Here is an 18,634-nt window from a genome sequence, read left to right on the forward strand (position 1 = left end):
CTTGCCTCCCCAGGGACTGTTGGAAACTCCATAAATATTTGGGCTGCAACCTCTGCTCCTCCACCCACTAGACTCTGGAGAAATCCAGAAAGTTCCAGAAAACAGGGGGAGGTAACAGAGCCACAGCCTTTGAAGCACTGACCCCCCATGCTACTCTGCCTAGAGGGGAGTCAAATTAAATTTACCTATTCTAGCTACAGTGAGGGTGTTACAGATTATATATATTTATATATATATATATATATATATATATATATATATATATATATATATATGAGAGAGAGTGCATAAGGAGCCTGAAACTGGGCTTTAAAGCCTCATCACACAGTGGGTTTGAAAAAACGAGCTGCTAAGCCAGTTCTGACGCCAGGAAAAAGCAGTTGTAAAAAACGCGTGTTTAGAAGTGTTTAGTATTGACGTTAATGCATGTTTTTGCCACGTTTAGCAGCGTTAGCGTTTAGCAGCCTTTCTCTGCCCTCTTCCAACCTCAAATCCAACTACTACAGCTTAAAAACGTCTGACGTGGCCTAACGCTGTATGCGGCGTTAAGCAGCCTTTAGCAGAGTCAGACGTTTTTACAGCTTAACGCTGCTGCTCCAGAACGCGCTGGCACTGGGTTTTTTTACAGCTTAAAAACTCCTATGCCACTTACAGCTCCTAAAAGCCTGTGCATGCATGAGGCCATAGCATAACATGGAGGGGTGTTTGTAAGCTGCAAAAATGAAAATGGCAGACGATCCTAAAAGCAGCTGTGTGGATAAGGCCTAAAAGTGAGAATTCACAGCTTTAGTTGATACCATAAGTAGCTGTAAAATTAAAATGAAATGGTAAAATACTGCCCATCCTCTCACCAATGCTACAATAAAGCTCTAGAAGCTTTATACCCAATTACCCATAAATACTAATGAAAGCTATTTTATTAGAACAACTTCTAAATTTGTATAGGTATGCAGCAATTGATGCAGCAGCCAGTCTATTCCCACATTAGCCCATTCTCTAGAACACAATGAACACTTCCTGTCTTCCAGTCTGGTAAAAGCAGAGGTGGCACAATGATTATTTAGGAGCAGTCACACAAGGATTTTTTGACAACCCTTAAGACATGACTTGTTTAATGTGATCTGACTCTTGCACAGGTTCTTAGAAGAGTCTCTTCCATGAAAAGCTAAGACAGCATTGATTCAAGAGAAAAGAAGTGCACTTTGAAAAAACAAAAAAGAGACCTTTAGAATTTCAGTGCAAGGGCTGTGACGGACAATTATCTCCTCTCACCTCTTGATCCACTAAGGATAGGTCAGGACGAAGTCCTTCACAGTAATGAAGATAACGCAATGAGTTTCCTGGCAAATCACCTCTCAGCAAAATGATGGAGTTTAATGGGAAGGAGGACAAAATGTTCCTTCCGAACGTGTCTACCACGTAATTGCTGCTTTGGTCACAAATGCTAAAAAAGAACAGATATGAGAAATAATGTTATGAATGTGCGTAGTTTGTTCTTTTACATTTTAAAGTGACCCTGTCAGCATTGTTAGTCACTTTCATACTTATTAAAATAGTCATACTAAGGACAGTCATACAAGGGCAGAATTTAACCACTCTACTACCGCTCACGGTAATAGTACTGCGGCAGAGTGGCTCGTTCCCGTCCAGTCACGTAGTATTAACGTGACTGGACTCCTCCCCTTCTGGGCGGCGCTTGCGCGCCGCCGGAGGCTCGCTCCCGCTGTTTTCATTCACAGCGGGAGTCGGGCCAGGGGAGGAGCAGCGGCGATCGCCGCTGCTCTTACCCGATCGTCGGGGATCGAGTCTGGAGATCCGCCCGCTGTGTGTAAACACAGCGGGCGGATCTCCATAGTGACAGGGAGTGACAGATCGGACTGTTCAGCATAGCTGGACATCCGATCTGTCCATGAATCACATAGTCACCTCCCCCCCTACACGTCAGTAAGCACCAGGCATACATTAACCCCTCCCTCTCCAATAAAATTAACCCCTTACCTGCCAGTGTCATTTTTACAGTAACAGTGCATATATATAGCACTGATTACTGCAGTAATGTCACTGGTACCCCCAAAAGTGTCAAAAATGTCAGTCAGGGGTCCGGTCTGTCCGCCGCAATGTCGCAGTCCCGCAAAAAAAATCGCAGATCGCCGCCATTACGCGTTAAAAAAAAAAACACCAAAAATGACAGAAATCTTTCCCTTTGTTAGTAAACGCAATAACTTTTGCGCAAACCAATCAAAATACGCTTATTGCGATTTTTTTTACCAAACATATGTAGCATAAAACAAATTGGCCAAAAACTTTTAAAAAAATTGTTTTTTACATCTTTTTTGGGGGGAATTTCATATAAAAAAATGTGAAAAATATTGTTATTTTTTCAAAATAAACGCTCTTTTTTTGTTTATAGCGCAAAAAGTAAAAATCGCACAGGTGATCAAATACCACCAAAAGAAAGCTCTGTTTGTGGGAGAAAAAGGACGTAAATTTCGTTTGGGTACGGCGTCGCACGACCGCGCAATTGTCAGTTGAAGTCGCACAGCGCCGAATCGCAAAAAGTGGCCTGGACGGAAGACAGCAAAATCCTCCGGTTGTAAAGTGGTTAATTTGAACGTTTGCACAGAAATTCTGAAAAATGATTTGTCAGAGCATGCAATATTATCGACAGTGACTCAACACATATTGTTAGAAAGCATTTAAATTGTGTTTGATTGCCATGTCAATGGCTTGAATTTAAATGTTTAAGTTCAAGATGCATGGAAGTAATGTAATGTTTATGCCTATGATTCTACCACATACAATATAAACTATACATTAAACAAACCAATGTTTGTGACAGACAACGGATGCTCAACTTACGGATCAAACTTTATCTACAACATGCACATTGTGATAAGTACGATTTGTCCTGAACAGAATGCACATACACAGTCAGAATTTCTTTCCTCCGGATAGGAAAATATCATTTTTTCCATCCTTCGCCTTTTCTCATCAATAAGGTTAAATAGAATTGTCAAATTGTCCTCATTAGGCCCGGTTCACACTGGTGCAACATGAAAGTCATGCGACTGTCAATCTGACTTTGCTCTGCAACTTCGGTCCCACATCAATCCGACTTTCATGCTACTTTAATAAATGGGATCTGACTTTAAGAAAATAAAAACAAAACGGCATGGGGTCCCCCCCAAAATCTGTATCAGGACCTTTGGGTCTGGTATGGATTTTGAGGGGAAACCCCATGCCAAAATATAAAAAAAAAATGGCATGGTGTCCTCTTCAAAATCTATACCAGACCCTTATCCGAGCATGCAGCCTGGCAGGCCAGATAAGGGGGAGGGGGGTGTTGAGGGAGCCCCCCCTGAACCATCCTAGCATACTAGGCCACATGCCATTAACATGGGGAGAGGGGGGTGCTTTGATGGGGACAAGGGCCTTTTCCTCACAAGGCTGGGCTGTGGTTGTGGAAGTGTGTGGGCAGGGGGCTTATCAGGATCTGGAAGGGGGCCCCCAGTCCCCACCCCCCCCCCACTCCTATATGGGCTAAAGTTGCGTAGTGTAAGAAAAGCATGAGTCTGTTTTAGACAAGTCCTTTATTAAAAATGCCTTTAGTAAAAAAAAAAACCCACTGTAAATGACATCATTTACAGTGGGTTTTTTTTTTACTAAAGGCAAATCCACTGTGCACTACATGTGCACTTGGAAGTGCAGTCACTCTAGATCTGAGTGGGACATACAAGGCAAATAAAAAACAGCATTTTTGCTTGCACATGATTGGATGATAGAAATCAGCAGAACTTCCCCTCATTTAAGATCTTCCTCTCAGATCTACAGCAACTGCACTTCCAAGTGCAGCTGTAGTGCACAGTGGATTTTCCTTTAGTAAATCAACCCCAATGTCTTTCGCGGCTGCCGCCAACCCACTGACAATCAAGAAAAAAAAGCTTCTCCTCCGACTCTGGCCCCCACCATTCTGTCAGCGAAGACAGAACTTCAATTAAATTCCATGGGCTGAAATCAGACTCAAGTTGGATCAAAGTAGTGCATTAACCTTTTCAAAAGTCGAACCAGTTAAGATAGCTTCCATAGGGAAACATAGAGGTTGATTTATTAAAAGCAAATATACTGTGCACTGCAAGTGCAGTTGCTCTGGATCTAAGGGAAAGCTCTGAAATGAGGCGAAGCTCTGCTGATTTCTATCATCCAATCAAGTGCAAGCAAAAATACAGTGTTCCTTGCATGTTGCTTTCAGATCTAGAACAACTGCACTTGAAGTGCATTTGTAGGTGCATTTGCGGGTTCACTTGCAATGCACAAACTATTTGCCTTTAGTAAATTAACCCCGTTAATTTTTACATGTAATGCGACTTGTGCTCTCAAAGGCGAAGAGCTTGTCGCACCAGTAAAAACTGGGCCTTAATCATTAGAAAATTAAAAAAAAAAATGTATTGTTAGCGTAAAGTGATTGTAAACCCTTTCTTTTTTTTAAATAACAAAAATGTCATACTTACCTGCCAATGGTCTTGCACAGAGCAGCCCCATTCCTGCCCTTCTCAGGCCCCCACCGGTATTCCTGGCTTATTCCCCCTGCCGAGTGCCCCCGTAGCAAGCAGTTTGCTATGGGGGCATTAATGCTTGCACACTCCTGAGCTGGCTCTGTGTGTCCATAGACACACAAAGAGTTGCTTGGCACCATCCCCCACTGCCTCCTCACTGGCTGTGATTGACAGAAGCAGGAGGCAATGGCTCTCGTTGCTGTCTCTTAGCCTATGAGGAGGGAGAGAGACGAGGGAGCTTCTGCTATCACGCACATTGCTGGATTGAGATTGGGCTCAGGTAAGTATAAGTGGGTTGGGGCAGAGAATGCATTGCACAAGTTGCACAAGTTGAAAAAAAAAAACTTCAGGCTTTAGAACCAGTTTAAGTCCCCCTCCAGCAGCCATACATGTAGTTTAAAGGCTAACTTCACCTTTTATACCATATTACACCCATATTTAGAGTCTAACATGCATCACAGTTGCAAGCAGCATGGCTGCACCATAGCAGATGAACAAGTACAGAGATCACCACACTGGTAGTCCATTGACGCTTCCTCCAGCTCAGTAACTGAAAGTCTGTACCTTAGCACAGACAAGGAGCTGGAGAAAAAGTTTGCAGAGGCCTGTGAATTACACCAGTGATTCACGGATCGCAGGTGCACTGCTTTGTTGGCTCGCTTGCAAAAATATAATTAAATGTACATTTTTTGCTGCAAATATGGGAGCATTTATTATTTTTATTTTTTTATTTTTGCAAAAGGTTGACTTAGCCTTAAAAAAATAAACCCAGGTATGGTATATTTTTACATAGTTATATTGGTCCTGCTTGGATCAATGTAACTAGGCGGTTGATTTACTAAAGGCAAATATACTGCACACTGCAAGTGCATTTGCTCCAGAGCTTACTAAATGAGGTAAAGCTTCACTTTGCAAAGAATACTTAAACTGATTGTAAATTTTCGTTTTTTAACCTCCTCTTCTCGGGTCCTCTCTTGCTATGAGGGCACCCGAGCTGAGCTGCAGCTCCATGTATCCATTCAGACACGGCGCTGCAGTTCGGCCCCACCCCCTCTCTCTCCTCATCGGCTAACTGACTTTGATTGACAGCAGCGGGAGCTGGCACCGTTGCTGTGTTTGAGCCAATGAGGAGGAGAGTCCCGTATGGCTGAGACAGTAATGCACATCGATGGATCCAGATGGGGCTCAGGTAAGCATTAGATGGGCAGAAGGTTTTCTATCTTAATGCATAGAATGTATTAGGATAAAAAAAACCTTCTGACTTTACAACCACTTTAATTAAATGAAATAAAAAATAAAAAAAAATGGTATTTTAGCTTGTATGTGATTGAATTATAGAAATCAACAGAGCTTCCCCTCATTTCAGGTTTATAGAACAAATGCACTTGCCGTGCACAGTATACTGTATTTGTAAATCAACCCCCACATATACACCACATTTGGAAGCTGGATATAATTTACGCAGACACCTCTGCTCCAGTCATCTGCACTTGCTTATGGGTCCTGTGCTAATTGGCTTGCCTGCTATATGCTGAACACAGGAGGTCGGCTGCTCAGCATGGGTGCCATTTAAAGAGTGCTTTGCATTATTAAAATGAATGCTAAGCATTCTTTGTCTGGTCAAGGTGAATAGATGGGTGTGGGGGGGGGGGGGTGGGAGGTGACATCATATTCTCCACCTCATCCAATAAGAGAATGCTTTGCATTCATTTAGAGAAATTGAAGCATTCCCTGAATGACACCCATGCTGAGTAGCCAACCACTTGTGTCCAGAATACAGCAGGCCAGCCACTCAGTATGGAACTCGGAAGCTAGTGAAGATCACAGGAGTAGTGCTATCTACAGTGCCTTGCGAAAGTATTCTGCCCCCTTGAACTTTTCGACCTTTTGCCACATTTCAGGCTTCAAACATAAAGATATAAAACTGTAATTTTTTGTGAGGAATCAACAACAAGTGGGACACAATCATGAAGTGGAATGAAATTTATTGGATATTTCAAACTTTTTTAACAAATAAAAAACTGAAAAATTGGGCGTTCAAAATTATTCAGCCCCTTTACTTTCAGTGCAGCAAACTCTCTCCAGAAGTTCAGTGAGGATCTCTGAATGATCCAATGTTGACCTAAATGACTAATGATGATAAATAGAATCCACCTGTGTGTAGTCAAGTCTCCGTATAAATGCACCTGCACTGTGATAGTCTCAGAGGTCCGTTTAAAGCGCAGAGAGCATCATGAAGAACAAGGAACACACCAGGCAGGTCCGAGATACTGTTGTGGAGAAGTTTAAAGCTGGATTTGGATACAAAAAGATTTTCCAAGCTTTAAACATCCCAAGGAGCAATGTGCAAGCGATAATATTAAAATTTTAAGGAGTATCAGATCACTGCAAATCTTCGAAGACCTGGCCGTCCCTGTAAACTTTCAGCTCATACAAGGAGAAGACTGATCAGAGATGCAGCCAAGAGGCCCATGATCACTCTGGATGAACTGCAGAGATCTACAGCTGAGGTGGGAGACTCTGTCCATAAGACAACAATCAGTCGTATACTGCACAAATTTGGCCTTTATGGAAGAGTGGCAAGAAGAAAGCCATTTCTTAAAGATATCCATAAAAAGTGTCGTTTAAAGTTTGCCACAAGCCACCCGGGAGACACACCAAACATGTGGAAGAAGGTGCTCTGGTCAGATGAAACCAAAATCAAACTTTTTGGCAACAATGCAAAAGGTTATGTTTGGCGTAAAAGCAACACAGCTCACCACCCTGAACACACCATCCCCTCTGTCAAACATGGTGGTGGCAGCATCATGGTTTGGGCCTGCTTTTCTTCAGCAGGGACAGGGAAGATGGTTAAAATTGATGGGAAGATGGATGGAGCCAAATACAGGACTATTCTGGAAGAAAACCTGATGGAGTCTGCAAAAGACCTGAGACTGGGATGGAGATTTGTCTTCCAACAAGACAATAATCCAAAACATAAAGCAAAATCTACAATGGAATGGTTCACAAATAAACATATCCAGGTGTTAGAATGGCCAAGTCAAAGTCCAGACCTGAATCCAATCGAGAATCTGTGGAAAGAACTGAAAATTGCTGTTCACAAACGCTCTCCATCCAACCTCACTAATCTCGAGCTGTTTTGCAAGGAGAAATTGGCAAAAATTTCAGTCTCTCGATGTGCCAAACTGATAGAGACATACCCCAAGCGACTTACAGCTATAATCGCAGCAAAAGGTGGCGCTACAAAGTATTAACTTAAGGGGGCTGAATCATTTTGCACGCCCAATTTTTCAGTTTTTATTTGTTAAAAAAGTTTGAAATATCCAATAAATTTTGTTCCACTTCATGATTGTGTCCCACTTGTTGTTGATTCTTCACAAAAAATTACAGTTTTATATCTTTATGTTTGAAGCCTGAAATGTGGCTAAAGGTCGAAAAGTTCAAGGGGGCAGAATACTTTCGCAAGGCACTGTACTTCAGTGGATTCCAGCTTCTAGGGGCATTCGCCAGGTATGGTACAAACAAAAGATTAAAAGGATACATCTCGCAGCTGTTTTAATACTTTAATTTATTTAGTGAACTTTGGTGCTGAGTTGGCAAGTATTCTGTGCTTAAAAGAGTTCTGGAATTCAGCAGTCTGATCAAGGTACAAGTACAGTAATCTGTTTCCAGACCACAGTTTCCAAAATAAACACGCCCTACTAGACCCAGGAACATCTATATGTAGAGACAATGAAACAAAGGCTTACCTATAGTTAACACTTATCTGACGAGCAACTAAAACAACAGAGAAAATCCATTCTGTGTAGAAGATCCAGTGCTTGTTGGTCAACTTTGCAGAAACGCTGTGTGCTAAGGAAGCTAGGCCGAGGCCTGCTAACACACACACCACAATATTGCTCTGCATCCAAAATCTCTCCACCTGTAGAAAACATTAGGAATTAGTTGCTGTGGACTAATTTGCTTTGCACATGGAACAAGTAGACTCAATGGGGGGATTTACTAATACTGGCGCACACAGAATCTGGTGCAGCTGTGCATCGTAACCAATCAGCTAGTTTAAAATGTTTGTAAAGCCTTTTTGTCTTATTCCTGGTTTCCCCTATGTTAGATTAAGTTATGTGCCCTAGTGTATGTGCTTTATAAAAAATATGCACCTTTATACCTTTTTTCAGAGTGCCACTCTATGCTCATGTTACTGCCCGCCGCCCTACTCCCCTGACCGGAGAACTACAGCAGGAGTGGCTGAGATTCCCCCACTGACATCAGCCGGGAGGAGAGGAGGAGAGCGGCAAGCAGTCATGTGAGCGCCAAGTGGCGCTCTGAAATAAGGTATGAAGCGGCATATTTTTTATAAAGCACATATACATCCATGATACTGTGGTCAATTTACGTGCCTCTGTCAGCCCGCTGTCTCTCCTCTCCCCCCCTCCCTCCCCGTCAGCTAGCATCTGTGCCGATCTGATCACCGCCCCGCTCCTCCTGCTGCTATGATACTAAATCATGCTAAAATAACTGTGTCTTATTCCTAGAATCCCCTATGTTAGAATAAGTTATGTGCCCCGCTGTATGTGCTGTATGTACAGCGCTGTATGTGCTTTATAAAAAATATGCAGAGTTCCATTCTGACAGGGTGAAAGGGATGTATTCTGTGTTCCTGCAAAGCAGAGACTCAAATACATCTCTTCCCCTGGTAAAAGCAGCACACATAGTAAACACAAACACTGGCTAGTCACACATTTAACCCCTTCCCAGCCAGGGTCATTAGTACAGTGACAGTGCATATTTTTAGCACTGATCACTGCATTAGTGTCACTGGCTCCAGCAAAGTGTCAAAAGTGTCAGTTAGTGTCTGGTCGTCCGCCCCAAGATTGAAGTCCCGCTATAAGTCGCTGATCGCCGCCATTACTAATATATAAAACAAAATAATAATAAAAATTCCAGTATATATCCCATAGTTTGTAGGCGCTATAAAGTTCACGTAAACCAATCAAAATATGCTTATTGGGATTTTCTTTTACCAAAAACATGTAGCGGAATATAAATTTGCCTACATTTTTGAAGAAATTCAATTTTTTTTTGGTTGGATTGGATTGGATACGCTTTACAGCAGTGGTGATCAAATACCACCAAAAGAAAGCTCTATTTAGGCCTCATGCACACTGGATGCTATCAAAATGTCATTAGAAAGCTGTAGCTGTAGGAGATGTTTTTCAGCTTTTTTGCAGTAGTGTTTTTCAGCATTTTTCTGAGGAGATTACTGGCTGCAGAAAAAACATCTGAGGCCAAAAAAAGCAGCTGTAAAAATGTCCAGTGTGCATTAAGCCTTGTGGTAAAAAAAATGAGATCAATTTTATTTGGGTACAGCATTGCATGACCGCGCAATTGTCAGTTAGAAAAAATGCAGTAAGCCAGGGCTCTGAGGAAGAGGCTGGGCCTCGAAACGCGTCAGCCGTCAACTCATCAGTTATGAACGATTGTATGGACTACACCCGGACGTTTGAGCAATTGAGCTTGATATGATTTATTTTATCTACGTCTGTGAGTAGCCATTTTTTAATGTTACTTTAATAAAGCCTTCTATTGAGGATAATGCGCTAGGTCGGTGCGCCCTTTTTTGTTTCTTTGCTTTCAGAAAAAATGCAGTGTTGTATTGCAAAAAGTGGCCTGGTCATGAAGGGGGGTAAATCTTCCCAGGGGTCAGGTGGAACCCATTCGTTCCAGAACTAAAATATTTGGTAGAGTACGATGTATGAATTGCAAAATACACACACACATATAGCCTATACATACTTTTATTTATGTAACTTACCACTCCCATGAACAAAGGCTTAGCAATGTCTAAATTTGCCCTCCAGGAGAAAAACAAGGAATAGCCAAGCAGCATTGTGGCCAAAAGACCAACCTCTGACATGTTTGTGCTTCTGGAACAGAATTTTTTAAATAAAAAGAGCAGAAGATTACTGTGCTGTGTTAGCCTTTAATAAAGGAGAGCAATAGAGAATATAAAGTAACGGAATGGAATAGAATTTTAACAAACATAATGACCGATGTTTGGTTTAGGAAATACAATAATTTCCAAAAAGAAGAGAATAAAAATTGGTGGGACTTTGAATGAGGCACATGATGCCGTGTGCCTCCATCCCTAATCATATGAATATAAAGGGAAAGAGGGGGGGAGGAAAATTGGGACTTTAAATGAGGTGTGTCACTATACTGGTTGGTAACATATAACATGTATGTTTGACTGCCAAAGACAGAAAAATATGTATAAAGCCAAATATTTATTGAAAAATCAATAACAAGTTATAAATATAGGTAATACATATTGTAAAACAGTGGTAAGACATCATGGTAAGAACGGTACAAAGACATTAGTCACAGATTAGAAACATGTAGAATATATCATAGCTGGAGCCATGTAAAAATAAAAATTAAGAACATAAAACCATAAGTCCATAAGTAAGGTCATAGCCCACTGGCATGGGAGTAGCCATCGTGAGCTGATTATGAGTAAATCCCGTTGATATAGGATACATGGCAATGAGCAAAAACAACATGTGCAACGCACAAAATAAAATGATGCATCTATTGTGTTTGACGCGTTTCGTGACATCATTGTTCAGCTCAACAATCTAATTTAACCATAATTTCCAATTCACCGGCCCTTCCAAATTTTAGAAACAGATTAGATAATCAATAGATGGGGTGGGGGTATATCTGGAGAAATGCTGATTCACCATAATATTTATGCTGGCCTAACACTGATGCATTTCTGTTTTCATGCGTATTTCAACATGTGTTTTCATGTGCCTTTTTCAGAGTTTGTTTAAACATGTACATATGGTGCTATGTTTTCTACAAGTAAGTGCTCAGTATCACAGGAGGTGTGAGAAGAACCTGTCCTTTTCCAAATGTAGCTATGCCAAGAGAACTTGGCATGTTGCTGGGAGCAGGGCTCAGTAGCCATGCATTAGCAATGCAGGAAAATGCATGTATCCTGTGCTTCAGTGCATTCTAAATGACATCTATGTGCCCCAAAATGTACACAGACAGATTAAAAAACATACCTGAACTATTTTCAGCATGTGCCACAATGCAACACATGTATGTAAACCAGGCCCATTTAAATCAATGGGATGCCAAGTATTATGCGTCGTAACAGGGCCTTGACATGAATTCAGCTTCTTTTAGTTACAGAAACCGTGAGCATATGGGAAAATGGATAAAAGTCCACATCTAAACATCAAATGCTCACATTTTACAAGACAGGAACAGACCATGCTGAATATTGCTGAGGCATGAATATATAAAGGAAGAGTAAAAAACTATTAAAGGAAACCACCTACCGATTTATAACACAGAGTATCAGTGCTAGAATAGCTAAGGCTGGAGCCAGGGGAGTGACCTCTTCGAACATGTGACTTATTTGGAACCTACATAAAAAGAATGAATATTATTATTTCAAGTGTATGTACACCTGCAGGATACATGTCTCTTATTTGCTACCTTTCGGTCAGCTAAATATACCATTAAAAAGCATTTTGTTATATCTGCTTAATGCAAGTGCAAAAGAAATGTTAATACTGCCAGAAATCTTGTGAGCTAATAGCTTCCTAAGCTCTCTGCTTGTGTTGACTCTTCCCATTTAGCATTGTTCACTGTCCTCCTCTCATGTTATAGATATGAAGAACAAGGGGTTGAGGGGTAGTATTGCAGTCCTAACCCAATTCCTGTCCTTTGCCCCACACCCCATAATTTAATTGTTAAATGCTAGAACCTTTATAACCTGCAATTGAACTGGTATTTGACAGATGTATGTTGAGCTTAATATTGACCTGAATAGAGACTGAGCCCCTGTTTAACCACTTGGCGACCGTTCCAGTTCTGGGAGAGCGTCATATGAGTTCCTTCTGTGACAGTGCACTCTGTGATCGCTGTGTCACTAGGACACGGCTGTTCACATATCGGGGTAAAGGGCCAATCACAGCAGATCACGATGTAAACACAAGCTGGTTATCGCCATTCCTTTCCTCACGCTGACAGTGTGAGGAAGGAGAGGAGAACCGATAAACAGCTTGTGTAAAAGGGACATCTACACTGATAATCAGGGCATAATCGTTGTCCTAATTATTAGTGCAGTCTCAACTGTGTCCACCAGTGCTACCAATCAATGCCCACCAGTGCTAACAATCAGTGCTGCAAACCAGTGCCTCCTCATCAGTGTCACCTATGATGAGTGCTGCCTATCAGTGCTGCCTACCAGTGCCACCTATCAGGGCTGCCTATCAGTGCCCATCAGTGCCACCTATCAGTGCAGCCTCATGAGTGCCGCCTCAGTGTCCATCAGTTCTGCTTATCAGTGCCCATCAGTGCCACCTCATCATTGTCCATCAGAACAGCCTATCAGTGCCCATCAGTGCAGCCTCATGAGTGCACATCATTGAAGGATTAAAATGAACTGCACATTTTTATAACAAACTATGAAAAACCTTTTTTTTTTTTATAATTCTCTGTCTTTTTTTAAATTATTTAGCAAAAAAAAAAAAAACCATGTGGTGATTAAATACAACCAAAAGAAAGCTCTATGGGTCTCAAAAAAATGATAGAAATTTTGTTTTGGTACAACGCTGCATGACCGTGCATTTGTTATTCAAAGTGCGACAGCGCTAAAAGGTGAAAATTGGCCTGGGCAATGGAAATGGCTTCACAGGAAGACAGGAATTGATTTGAACAGTGACAGAGGTAATTGCAGGCACATTCAGCAATGAAGTTACGTTAGACATTTTTTTTGTACAAGATCAATGTATCAAATTCATTAAAAAAAAACAAAAAAAAAAAAACTTTATAGGGAGTGGGGAGCTTCAATTGACGCTGAAGACTTGTGATAGCCAAAATATATTGCATTAGAAAAATGCTATTCACGATTATTAGTTTGAGAGGTTATTTATGCTATACAATAGTCTATTAGTTTTAAGGACTCTATACTGTATATTAGCATAATTTTAAAGAAGCTAAAAACCAACCCTTACATCAGAATTTCTTTCATGCTGGATCCTGTTTCCGACTTAGCCTAGGCAAAAAAAAGCACATAAATTAATTTAATAACAAAACTTACAAAGTGGTCTAACAGGATGAACTGCATATATAAGCCAAGAGTACCTTGAACTTCTATTAAGACAAAAAAAAAAAAAAAATCACATCTGCTCTTTATCAAAAATGTGTAGTCCTCATTATGTAATTAAACTGCCACTTCCATTATGTAGCAAATATATCTAGATTCCTGCTTATCAGCTCACTTACCTTCTAAAGTGTTTTGGGAACATTGCAAACTAATCTGCTCTGTTATGCAAAAAGCAGATTCCATGGGTTTAATTCTTGCCTCTGCATACTACTGCATCTTACTATTGGCCCATCACTGTGATAAGCAAGAAGGGACCAGGTTATCAACCACAATTTAGCAACACATTGGATCACGGGTACTCTTTAAAGGGAATCAAAATCGTGGCAAATGTGGAGGAATTTAAACATGTAATACTGGCACCCCATGGGTGACCAGTACATCAGCTTTTTGCTCCTACTTAATGCCCATGGAGCGCATTATTCACAATGTTAAATATGAGCAGCAATTCAATTTGAAAGCATTGCCTCTCCTTCCATGTACCGCACAGTTGACCACTGAGGCCACCCATCACAGTGATGGGCAAATATTGAAATGTTGAAGGGGCAGTCAAGGGCAAGGCCAGGTTTCTGACCATTTTAGAGTTTTTAGCTTTAGAAAGCTCAACAGAAACAATATTAACCTCATATGCATCCACCTGGTAGTGCAAATACAGTAAACCCCTGCTCCATCGCCGTTCAGTTTTTGCGGTCCCGGTATATTGCGTTTTTTTTTGTAATGTTATTTTACTATATAAATCATTAAAAATGAAATATTTTTGTGTTTTCCATAGCTCTTGCTATGTCTCTCAGTATCTTTTATGTGTTTAAATTAGTTTTTATTGTTTTAAAAGTGTGTTTGAAGACTTTAAAATGCTTTTACACATACAGTGACAGTAAAAAAAAACATGCCTACAATGCATTTTAATAGGATTTTTCTATTTTGCGGATTTTCACTTTTCGCGGGTGGGTCCGGAACGTAACCCCCGCAATGGAGGGGGGTTTACTGTATATAGGAAAGGTAGGTAAAGATGCTCTCCTTCATTTTTCAAAGGCTAAGATTCAGGCTTGTTTGGAAGATAGAAATACCAACAACATACAGTAGGTATTTAGAAAGAAGGCATCTTGCTGGTGAGTCTCTGGATGACAATGATAGCCACTCATGAGCTGGCTTTCTGTCTAGACTCTAGAGTCTGCTTAAAAACCCTGCTTGACTGCAATGTAATGTTTATCTATAGGAAGAACTTCTCAACAAATACATTTACAGAGTGTAGAAAATGATACAACCAATGGGAAACAAGAAAAAAAGAAGATTCCTGTCACCCATTGGCTACATACCATTATGTTAGTCCACCAGCATACTTACACTGTCTTATCTGTATTATGTTCAGGGGTGCTTAGTAAAGCACTACCATTGGAACAATAAAGAGAGGCACTCCTGTGCTTTAACCTGCCCTGACTATTAATCAGAGGTAGGGATTTATTTCCAGTCACTGTATTCGGCTAAATGCCAGATTAACCACTTGAAAAAGAAAATGAAAGGAATTTCTTAAGGATGAAGGAATAATATTGCAATTAAAAGTTCTCCTGAACTTTAAAGGAGACAAAACAAGAGAGACGTTATTACCAGACTGAATGTCCCGTACTCCTCTCGAAGTAAATGAGTCAGGAGCCCTTGAATGGATGTCTGGTCTCCCCAGGTCCACTGCGCTTGATTGAAGTACGAGGAGACAATGAGGTACAAATACGGTAAGAGTCCCCCGGCGAAGCATGCAGCTAACTTCAGTAAATGTTTCAAGGACAATTCCTACACAGGAAATAGTGTCTGTTAATGCCAGACAGCCTTTATTACAGAACTATTCTGCAAAATTGGAATAGACATCCACACGTTTCAAAATAAAAAATGGGCCATGTTAAAGAACCCCTGTACCTAAGATAAAATAGTTACAAACCACATTTAATCACATTACACCTTCTGTTATTATTTTTGTTTTTCACCACATTTATTACCAACTTAGTTGCCAAAAAACTGCAATGGTGACAGGGGCTGGAAAAAAACTACAGTATTGACAGGGGTGCAGCAGCATTTACAGCAACAGTCTTTATAGATAATTTCAACATGGATTAAGAGTAATTTATTAAAAGGTCCATTGATGGTGACTTTCTAGACAGCTGGCAATCCTGATCTAAGTTTCTGTATGGGTGTGAGTATGGTTATGTACATAATGGCTATAGCAAGCTTATTCATCTTATTTCCCTTTATCACATACAACTGTTTATGGTGGACGAAGCAACATGTTCAATTACTGACAACCCCACCAGCAGTTTTTACTTACATTCTCTCACTTCCGATGCTTGGATATTGGCCATGCAGACACCCAGAGCTGGCACATAAAGGTAGGGAGTAAAGCTTTAGCTCGGTGTCAGCTTAAAGCCCATCTATGTTTTCGAGATGATTTAGTTACTTCAACATTGTTTATCTGCTGTCACATGCCTATGATGTTACTACTGTGATGGTTAATAAATTCTTCTTTCACTTTTTTTCTTTTATTTTTAAACTTTTTGTAAAATAATACAAATTTTGTAAAAAAAAAAAAGAAAAAAGAAGTGGAGTCTACACAAGGTTTCTTACTCCGATCGCTCCTCCTGACAGCTGAATAAAGCACTGAAGGAGTTAATCTAAAGCAGGTTGAAGTGCATGGGCAAAGCACAATTTTACATAGACTTGGACTATGTGTGAAACAAAGGACAAAGAGGCCTAATAGCACCAAGTAAAATTGCATATGACCCATTCTTGTTCTTGTCAAACTGGCAGTTAATAGAGTTTGCAGGTAGCTGGCCACTAGAGTTGCGAGAATGGATCGTCCCCACAAAAGTTCAGCCCGAACATCGCCTTATTGCCCGTTCAGTGAACATCCGAATTTGCAGGGCGTTCAGCGGATGTTGCACGCTGGGTTGGTGACATCACAAGCGGTGGGGGGGGGGTGGCACCAGGTGAAATCGTCAGGTGACTCTGCCCCTTACCAATATAAGAACTGTCAAATGGTGGAGCCTGCAGTAGGTGGTCAGCCTCCATTGACGGGGGAGCGTTTTTAGTTATATTTTTATGTTTTTTTGGTCTTCCGGTGGAAGCAGGTGGCAAATCTAAATCGGGGGACATTGTTTTTAAAATTTTTTTTTTAATAATGGAATTGTCCAAAACATATTTACTGTTTTTTATTTATTTTCGTGGTTCGGGAAGAACTCCCGAACAGGGGGGGGGGGGTGATTGGCCAATCTCTACTGCCCACACACCAGCATACTCTATTATTAACTGCCAATATGAATGTAACATCTCCTTTGGGCTTGCCAATTACTTTAAATAAACTACCCACCTGATTGGATGATTGAATATAAATGAAATGGTTGGTTTAGGTAGGCACATTACATAGTTGTTGGCAAATCAAAATGAGATGATATATAGATTGAATAATCAAAACTGTAATGCCCATGGACATCTTTAGAGAATGGTAGTGTGACCACAAAAGAGCCAATCTGTTCCATTCTGTATAACAGCTTTAAAAATGATAGCTGTTTTTTTATTTTTTTTTGTTTTTAGGGGCAAAATCATAATTTCTCCTTATCTCCATCCCTTCTTTTAGACCCCCTGATAGAAAAGTTTTGAAAACATCTAATAGTAATTTACACTAAGGTAATTTCCCAATCTGTAACAAGTCCTGGTGAATGCTGTCAAATCTCATGACTTTGGGGATTATTTAGAAATTGCTTCAAACTGATCTCTTTTGCATGGCATAGTGAGAATGTAAGTGAAGCCAATATTATTAGCGTGGGCTCCTAAGTATCATATAACCTGCATCGCCTCCTCTCAAATCATTTTCACCAGATCCATAGGAGCTGCAAGGTTGAGATAACCCACTTGGAAAATATTAGCACAGGGCTGATATTGCATTTTCTATAATATCTGGTAATCATTGACAAAATTAGGGCAGAACTCAACATCTGTGTACCTCCATCGGCATGTGTATGCAGATCTGTTGCATGAACATAATTTGGTTTTACAGAAAGCCATGAAGGCATTTTCTTAGGATTTTTTTTTAATTCATAAGAATATTAAATTATAGAGCTCAGTCCCACCTCTGAATAATAAGATATTGTAAAGTAATGAAAAACAAATAAACATTCTATGGAAGAATCCCTGGAAAACAAATCTTTTAAATCCATTTTATATAAAGTAGGCTTAGATCACTAAGATAGTAGAGCTATTTTTTCCTAAAAATGTTATATTGGTGAGGTTTGTAACCTTTATGTCCCCATGAAATTGCTATTTAACCATTGAAATGGTTAGTTTTCCTGCTCTGCTCAACAGATGTCTACTGAAAGAACACATCCCCAACCAAAAGCTAGTAGTATATTTTAAAGTACATCTTGTCAATTCACAAACATTACGATCAAGCCATTTATCATTTCCTAAATTAAAGCAGTCATAGGGCAACCAATCAGAATTGAACTTTTACTTGTCTTAGTGACATCAGTGAATTCTGATTTGGTTGCACAATTAATAACTATAAAAGATAAAATTCATCCAAAAGAACTGGCTCTTTCACTAGAATTTCAGTAGCGCAGGGATGGTGATAACCTCTTACCATATATATAAAATGATGCAAATATACCAAGTATATGAATCAGATATAATACATAAAATCATAAATGCATAAAATCACATCAATAGGAGTCCATAAAAGTCCATTGGTATAAAATGCAAAGAGCAATATAAAGTGCATTCATGAAGGATCACTGGTGCGAATTATGGGGACCACCCTTGCTTGCCACCACCACAGAGTGCCGGGAGAAGTATCTGAAATACAGACTCACCAGAAGCCCATGCCTAACCACTCTCATGGACTAGGCAACAACAGCATATA

General features: G+C 40.3%; 1 protein-coding gene across 1 annotated transcript in view; it reads right to left on the bottom strand.

Moving 5' to 3' along the window:
- TMEM260 (transmembrane protein 260) overlaps nt 1-18,634 on the bottom strand; it is a 126,918-nt gene that overhangs the window by 19,740 nt on the left and 88,544 nt on the right. The window contains exons 7-12 of the mRNA XM_082275619.1: nt 15,340-15,519; nt 13,586-13,626; nt 11,903-11,989; nt 10,366-10,477; nt 8,303-8,475; nt 1,273-1,444 (exon numbers count right to left, since the gene is read on the bottom strand). Coding sequence (XP_082131745.1) covers nt 1,273-1,444; nt 8,303-8,475; nt 10,366-10,477; nt 11,903-11,989; nt 13,586-13,626; nt 15,340-15,519 — 765 coding nt within the window. The remainder of the gene's footprint in view (nt 1-1,272; nt 1,445-8,302; nt 8,476-10,365; nt 10,478-11,902; nt 11,990-13,585; nt 13,627-15,339; nt 15,520-18,634) is intronic.

Source organism: Pelophylax lessonae (genome assembly GCF_965119305.1).
Source record: "Pelophylax lessonae genome assembly, chromosome: 13".
NCBI lineage: Eukaryota > Metazoa > Chordata > Amphibia > Anura > Ranidae > Pelophylax > Pelophylax lessonae.